The sequence below is a fragment of the Montipora capricornis genome, chromosome 4 (genome assembly GCF_036669925.1).
Source record: "Montipora capricornis isolate CH-2021 chromosome 4, ASM3666992v2, whole genome shotgun sequence".
Classification (NCBI taxonomy): domain Eukaryota; kingdom Metazoa; phylum Cnidaria; class Anthozoa; order Scleractinia; family Acroporidae; genus Montipora; species Montipora capricornis.
Window position 1 is genome coordinate 12,030,044 of NC_090886.1, and position 7,500 is coordinate 12,037,543.

At 39.4% G+C, this 7,500-nt stretch overlaps 1 protein-coding gene and 1 long non-coding RNA gene across 2 annotated transcripts in view; both read right to left on the minus strand.

The window, feature by feature from the left end:
• Nucleotides 1-7,500, minus strand: part of LOC138045539 (uncharacterized) — a 90,129-nt gene that overhangs the window by 46,894 nt on the left and 35,735 nt on the right. The window lies entirely within an intron of this gene.
• The window catches only part of LOC138045538 (glutathione hydrolase 1 proenzyme-like), a 32,414-nt gene that overhangs the window by 994 nt on the left and 23,920 nt on the right, over nucleotides 1-7,500 (minus strand). The window contains exons 5-8 of the mRNA XM_068892078.1: nucleotides 6,913-7,052; nucleotides 5,031-5,218; nucleotides 4,238-4,478; nucleotides 1-2,237 (exon numbers count right to left, since the gene is read on the minus strand). The exon at nucleotides 1-2,237 is cut by the window's left edge and continues 994 nt beyond it. Coding sequence (XP_068748179.1) covers nucleotides 1,956-2,237; nucleotides 4,238-4,478; nucleotides 5,031-5,218; nucleotides 6,913-7,052 — 851 coding nt within the window. The 3' untranslated portion in view covers nucleotides 1-1,955. The remainder of the gene's footprint in view (nucleotides 2,238-4,237; nucleotides 4,479-5,030; nucleotides 5,219-6,912; nucleotides 7,053-7,500) is intronic.

Below are 7,500 nucleotides of genomic sequence, written 5' to 3' on the forward strand. Positions count from 1 at the left end.
CATTTGTTAAAACATCGCAAAACATTTCTTTTGTTCTCGCGTTTGCTGACCGATGTTTTGCACGTTTGGACAGATACTCAAAACATGTTTCACGCGCGCATGCGTACTAAGCCTATTAGTTTGTTGTATCTATGGATACGGTGTCGCGTCACGTGACTGCTCATTTCTTTCAAGATGGTGAACGAAGAAGACCGCAATTCTTTGCTTTTTTGGATTTCATAAAACATGTTTTTGGATGTTTTATGCCGTTTGGCCACTCTGTAAAACATCAACATGTTTTACTGTAAAACATGTTTAAGCATTTTTCACTGTGAAACATTTACGTTTTGGATGGGCCTTAATCCGTATGCCAATGACCATCGCTCGCGTACGACTCCGATTCAAATCTCCTGCCCTTACGGTATCTACAGATTATCGAATTCTAAATTCGTCAAATAGTGAAAAGCATAGAGTTATTAATTGAAAAGTGCAATCAATGAGCTAAGGAAACACGAATTCTAAATTCTATTGGCTAAACGATAAAACATGCGCTTTAATGGCCAATAGGAGAACTAGATAGAATTTTTCTCTCATACCGGCGACACTTTCTACATAGTCTCAAATATTGCAACACTGTTAAGAAACCACGTAACAGAGGAGCTATGGTACGGTGAAACATTCGTCGAAAATCTACCCTTACTGTTTTGTGCATCTACAATCATATAGATATTGCATCGAGAATTGTCCGGCTGTCTTCAACAACTGATTTCATTCTGCATCCTTTCCCCAGAACTCCCGCTCCCACCCCAGTCAATGTTGAACCCTAATAAGCACATAGCAGTTAACAACAGGAACATTGGCATATTCGACATTGAATGGGGTGGTGGGGATAAATATCGAGTTTTCCTGGAACACTATTTTTGTCGCAAAATTGTACGAAAAGTTCTTGAATAACTAACTAGGATTCTAGAAGACATAAATTTCTTCTTAAGTATGTTGCAAAATTCTTATCAAGAAAAGTAACGTTGAACGTATTGCAGTTATTTTTATCTTTGTAAAAATAAGTCAATTCATGCATATAAAATGTCAAATTCTATAAAATGTATAACGGTGTTAAAAAAGCCTTCAAGAAGACATCTTCATTCTCCTCTTGCAGACCTCTGTACGAAGGCTGCGCGAAATGTAAGGGAAATGAAAAAACTGAGAAAGGGAATGAAACAATTCTTTAACGTACATGACAAAACTTCACGGAGTGACGATCTTAACTGCAGGCCTCGAGCAGTTGCTAAAAGACACACTGAAGTGAACATTCGACGCATGCGTAAAACACAAGCGGCAACATACTGCGCAAGCTCAGTGGTGTCTTGATAATTAGTACACTTTGTCAGGACAAAAGACACTTATTAACCCTTTTATTCCCAAGTTCTGAATGTTAATTCTCCTTACTGACTGCCAAACATTTAACAATTATAGCGCGAAAGCGAGCGTGATATCACCTAATACTTAGCCGAGGAGGCCTTCGCTAAAATTAGGCGATATCACGCAAGCTTGAGCGCTATAACTGTTGTATAATTCAACACTTTGATAACAAATGAAAGATTCCGAACTTGTAACATTTGTGAAGCGGTGCCGGTCCGTCATTTTCACATTCTCTTGCGAAATCTACATCCATCGCCGAATAGACGTCATGTAGACCTACATCTATCGAGAGCTTTACGACCACATTTAGGCAGTGTATCAATGTGTTGATTTATAATACCTTTTATGCCAGTTATGGGAATTTGATGATGCACCCAGACAACTGAAAAACCTGCTACCAGTCTGCTTGACAAGGTATTGGTCTTGTGGGGAAAAAATTTATAGCAGTCACTCTTGGGAGTCAAAGTGTTCGCAAGTTAGTGCGTGTGCGTAAAGTGCATCGCTTAAGCTTGCGTCGCTTGTGAAAACTAACCCTTGGTTTTCTCGTCAACTTTCATCTATTGTCCCGCGGGTACGCCAAATTTTCTCGGGTCCGACTTGGCGTATATGCCACCTTTACCTTTCCTGTAAACCGCTTGAACCACCGCGAATTCAGTGACCTTTCCAACTTGCACATTGTGGCCAAGAGCTTCTAGGCGTTTGACTATCTCATCATCGAGTTGATACTCCTTTTTCTTTTCTATGGTGACATTCTGATCTGGTACCAGATGGTTGTGAAGTCGTGGTTGATCGACAGCTTTAGACAGGGTCTCGCCAAACCAGAGCTTGTTCATCAATACCTGTGAAATATAGTTCAACCATTCTCATTCGATTTCCGGTTCCTCTAAATCCAGACTGGTGCCGGTTCAGCATTAAATGAGGGACTCGTCTAAGGGAAAGGTGCAAGTGCCTCTAACCAAGCGTTTCGAAGACTATTGCAAGTTAAATTTTATTAGTTCTTTTATAATAATAATAATAATAATAATAATAATAATAATAATAATAATAATAATAATAATAACAACTTTATTCAAAAACAGAAAAATATGTACATAATTTACACCAATATTAAAAAGTAAGAATTGGAAGCAGTATACGACATTAAAAATTATTATAAATCATAAAAAAACAATCACTTTGTCAATAACGATATCCCAAATAAAGGATTTAAAACTGCTTTAAAACTTCAAAAAAAATTATAGTAATAAAAAAAAAATAATAATAATAATAAAATAAAAAAATGGAAAAGTCATTTAACATTAGATCTAGCAAGTTCAACGTCCACATCAATGTCTTTAACATTGTTGGTTCTCCTACTATTTGATCTGGAGCCTCTGAGGCAGAGTAGGGCTGATCTTAAAATAGAGAAAGAAACTTTTCCTCTCATCCACGTCATTGTCTTTGCATAGTCTTCGCCGTTCTTTATGGATCATTCATCCGGTTGAAGGTTCTATTGAGGCGGTAAGTTCATGCTCTGAGCATCAAAGGGACCTGGAAACAAAGATTGTTCCCAGTGTCTCGCAATATCCAGCATTCCTTAAGATGGCGAATACGGGGAAAGAGAAGACACGCACAACGGTACTTAAAACAACGCTTTTATTTCATTTCCAGTATCGACAAATTCTTAGACTAGTGATAGTTCCGTGTACTAACAGATATTCAATTTTTTTTGTTAACACATCGAATGACTTTTAAACTTTGTAGCGACTAATTTCTTCTCAGTCGCTTCGATCGACGCCCAAAATTCAGGCGGTGATCACCCCTTTCTCAAGCGGCGATTTTCACCGGCAGCCGGCGCTTAGTTACATCCTTGTTAACGTTAACACAGACATTACTTTTAACAAGTCAAATGGAAAGTTCGTGACAAAAAAAATGTCTTTTTAAGCATACAAAATTTTGAGATGCAAGCAAAAGAGATAAACTTTGAAAACTGTTAGGCTGAACAGTTTTTAGAAATCACAATTGCAATCCATTTTAATCTTCTTCAAGTTTGTCCATCGATCGCTGCATCCTTTTGTATTTGCAGATTTATTCAAACTTTACTTCAATGTTTTAAGTAGTTTTTTTCACGTTTTGCTTAATTTGGTAGCCAGTTGGCTAAATTGCTTGACATAGCCCCTTATATGGTTGTGCTTATGGCCGAATCCTTGCTGACGTCATTATTAACATTTTGTCTCATTTACATACGCTTTTGTTGATAGAAGGCATCATGCTATTTACAAATTGACTTTAAAAGGTAAAAGTACGTGTTAAACTTGGTTAAATTTCCAATTTTAAGCTTTTTGGCTTTGATAAGGAGCCTGTTATCAGCCATTAAAAACTAATAAAATCTTGAGTGGCAAAAACGCTAATGAGCCCATACATTCTGTAAAAATCTCGGAGTTTCAAAGCGCCATTACTCAGAGTTTATCCAGTAAATTGCGCTCAAGGTTTCAGAGATAGCTCATTATGCAATGCACTTTCAATATTCAATACTGATGTTTTGTGTGATAGATTAGAAAACGATAGGCTTATAAGTAAACAAAAATCCCCTATATTGCTAATGGTTAATTTTGCTTGTCGCATACACCTTATTCCAAAATCGCCGTCATTTAAATATTCTTTTGTTTTCATTCAAATTAGCCCTTGATGCCTCCTTCTTAAGCTTAAAATTCAAAAGAATATTTTATCTCGAACGAGGCAACAAAGGCTAATTTGTATGCGCATAAATCAGCGGCCATTTTGGAATAAGGTGTATTCGCTAGTGAAAACAGGCCCAAGCAAAGCCAAACCAATCGTGAACTCAGTATGTCCGACTTACCAATGAAACAGCGGTGGTAATCCTTTTCCCGCCAGAAGCACCGATCACAAATTGAACATCACCCTTGTTATCCGTCAAAATGGTGGGAGACATGGACGAAAACGGACGCTTTCCCGGGTCAGGAAAATTGAAAGGCGATGGGGAAATGGGTTCCACTACGTCATAACCAGGAATGTCGAAATCTGCCATATCGTTGTTGTAGATGATTCCGGTGTCGGTGGAGCGATATCTACACCCAAACCTACCACGAAACAGTTTTGAGATTGAGTTTTGAGGTTTCAATATTTAAAAGTCAGATGTCATTATCCAGCGGCGTTCTAAGTAAGCTGGTCGCAAATGCTATTCCAGAAAGGACAAAAGTCAACGAAATGTGCTGCCAACGTCGCATAGTTGACCTATGAGTCAACCCTTTCCCGAGTAGATTCTTTTATAGAAGGACACCCTTGGGAGATTCAGCACGCCCACTGCTGTAAAAGCCAATCATAACAAAGCGATCTCATCGTCGAGTGTAACATTATACTTTTTGCGCAAAAAAATCTGTTCCTAAAAATAAATTTACTCGGGAAAGGGTTGACTCAAGGAATTAGTAGAGGTAAAGGCTCCCCTTGATGATCTCCTTTGAGAGTCCATCAGCGGTCTCCGCCGCCACTCATTAAAAACAAAAACGTACCCTCGTGACCAACTCTTACTGCATGGGTGGTGTGATTTCAACAAAAAGAACAAAAAAAAAACTGAAACCTGGTTGGTGACAAAGAAGCAGTCTCAAGCTATTGAAGTTAACTTTGACGCTAACCTGAAATTTATCGAGGTCGTCACGGCAACTGCGTCCCCGTTTTCCGCCAGAACGGATACATGCGTTGTGCCATAATCCGCATGTGAGTAAAACTGAGCGTAGTACGACACATTGTGGTGTGTTGAGTTATCTTGTATTCTCTGGCGCAATGAGTCGCCCAATTTCTGTTTAATCATCTCCATGGCTACCTTAGAAACAAATATAAAGTATGCGCGGGAGCCCACTACTCACTTTAATACTTGGTCTATATAATCAAGAGTGATCTAGATAAGAGTAAAACAAACATAAAAAGCAAGGTGACACACCCTAACACCAACCCAGTGTAGCTAATACGTCACGCATGTGCACAACCATTTAACCCGGTCAGTTAGCAGCCATGGACAGCTGCTTCGACCTTGCAGGACCTCATCAGCATGGCATAGCTAACAAACCAAACGGGTGTGTCTGGCACCCCTTTAAGTGGCAGCTACACATGCAACACCTCTGGTAAGCTGGGTTGGGAACAGCAAAACTGCTCTCCCACGGCAAGCGTGTGGGAAGGTGGATCACATTAAGAGATCGGTGTGTCACGTAAATTTATAAGTAAAAAATCATAAAAAGCAAGGTGACACACGCTAACACCAACCCGGTGTGGCCAACACATGACGCATGCGCACAACCACTTCACTCGGTCAATTAGCAACCACACCGGGTTGGTGTTAGCGTGTCACTTTTGCTTTTTATGTTTTTTTTAGATAGGAGTGTTGTTATTGCATGGGTGGGCTCCCCAGCATAGTCACAAATAAGTCTACTTTTAGAATACCCGTTCCCGCGAAAATCAGTTGCCATGTTCCTCAAAAGAACACGGCAGAAGCAGCTACGCGTGACATAGATTCTTCTGATTGGTTAAAATTGGCGTCCCTTTGTTTGTTTCGCGAGTACAGTGTATTTAAAAATAAATCCATTTGTAACTGCGCTGGGGCAAGACCGCAAAGTGATAGATCAACACTCTTATCTAGCTCACTCTTGATATAACGGCATTTTCACAGATCCGCAACGCAGCCCTCGGAACGACTCTCGGGATTGGTCCAGAAAACAATGGACACAAAGAACGATGCAAAACAAACAATTGACCCTAACAATAAAAACAATAAAGCTGCGTCCTAACGGGATCCAATGAAATTAGAAGTTGCAACCCATTTTTAGACGAGTTCTTAAAGAAGATTTGGCTTGCACGAGTGGCAATTCTCAATCCCATGGGTAATAATTTCTCATCAAGACTCGTAATTAGCTGGAAATGTCTGGTTTCGCAGGAAAATTAATCTAAAAATAACTCCATTTGTAAAAACGCCGTTCCACAAATACAATGAAGTTGTACATTCCTAGTTGTGGGCTCATGGTACTGGTGGGATCATTACCAGAAAAACTGTAGCTAAGTAGTGTTGTCAGCTAACAGAACGGCATTTTCTGTAAAGAAGCAATGCTTAGTCTCATTTCAGTGAGGGTGTGTTTAGATTTGCGTGGAGATTGCTCGAGCTTCGCAGAAAGTTCCCCATCCCCAATAAGGGAATTCTTGTTTACAGTTTTTGCCTCACTGAATTGCATAACAAGCTATCTCTAAAAAGAATTGATCCCGATGTACCCGATAATCTTCGAGCACTGTCGCTTTAAAAATCAAAATTTACATAGAATGACTGTATGGCTTAAGGCTTTATAATTAATTGGCGCTTTTGCTACCAAATATTAGACTCTTTCTGATGGCTAACATTTCGCAGAATATAGATTATATTAGCCAGTTTGTTTGTTACACGATGCCTTTTACAAGCAATTTCGATTGTTAATAAGGCAAAGTGTAAGGCGGCAGCAAAGGCGTCCTTTAGAAGAGGAAATATATTTCAGGCACCTTGTTGATGTTCGCGTTGAATGCTGGATCCCCAAGCAGACCTCGCCATGCATAACCGAACTTGAAAGCTTCAATGATTCGATGATATGTAAGAACTGAAGCATTTACGCCGTTAAGATCAGCTGGCGCCATTTTGTAACCTGAAAGTTTAAGTATGAGACAAGCTTAATTCTTTGAAGAGGGACTGGATTGCATGAGAGAGGGGTCGGAAGTGTAGGAGAAAGGTGGGCGGGGGAAGGGGTGGTAAAGTTGAAGGGAAGCGGATTCTCCTTTCTTTTTTTTGTTTTAGAGAGCTGCACATGCCCATTCTCTGCAAACTACAGTGCATCAATCATTGCGAACTATGTGAAAGACACAATAAGGCAAGATTAGTTATTTGAAGAGCGGAAAGAGTTTTGTGTTATCTGATCAATAAACTAGATTCCCCTTTTGTATACTTGTAATCAGTGATTTATCACTGTTACTTAGTTATAAATTATTTTGTTGTCATTTCACTGCAGAGTGATTAGACAACAAAGAGCTGAAACACCCACAGCGTCGACGAAAACGAAAATGGTAGAAAAAATACCTTCAATGAACACAAAATAC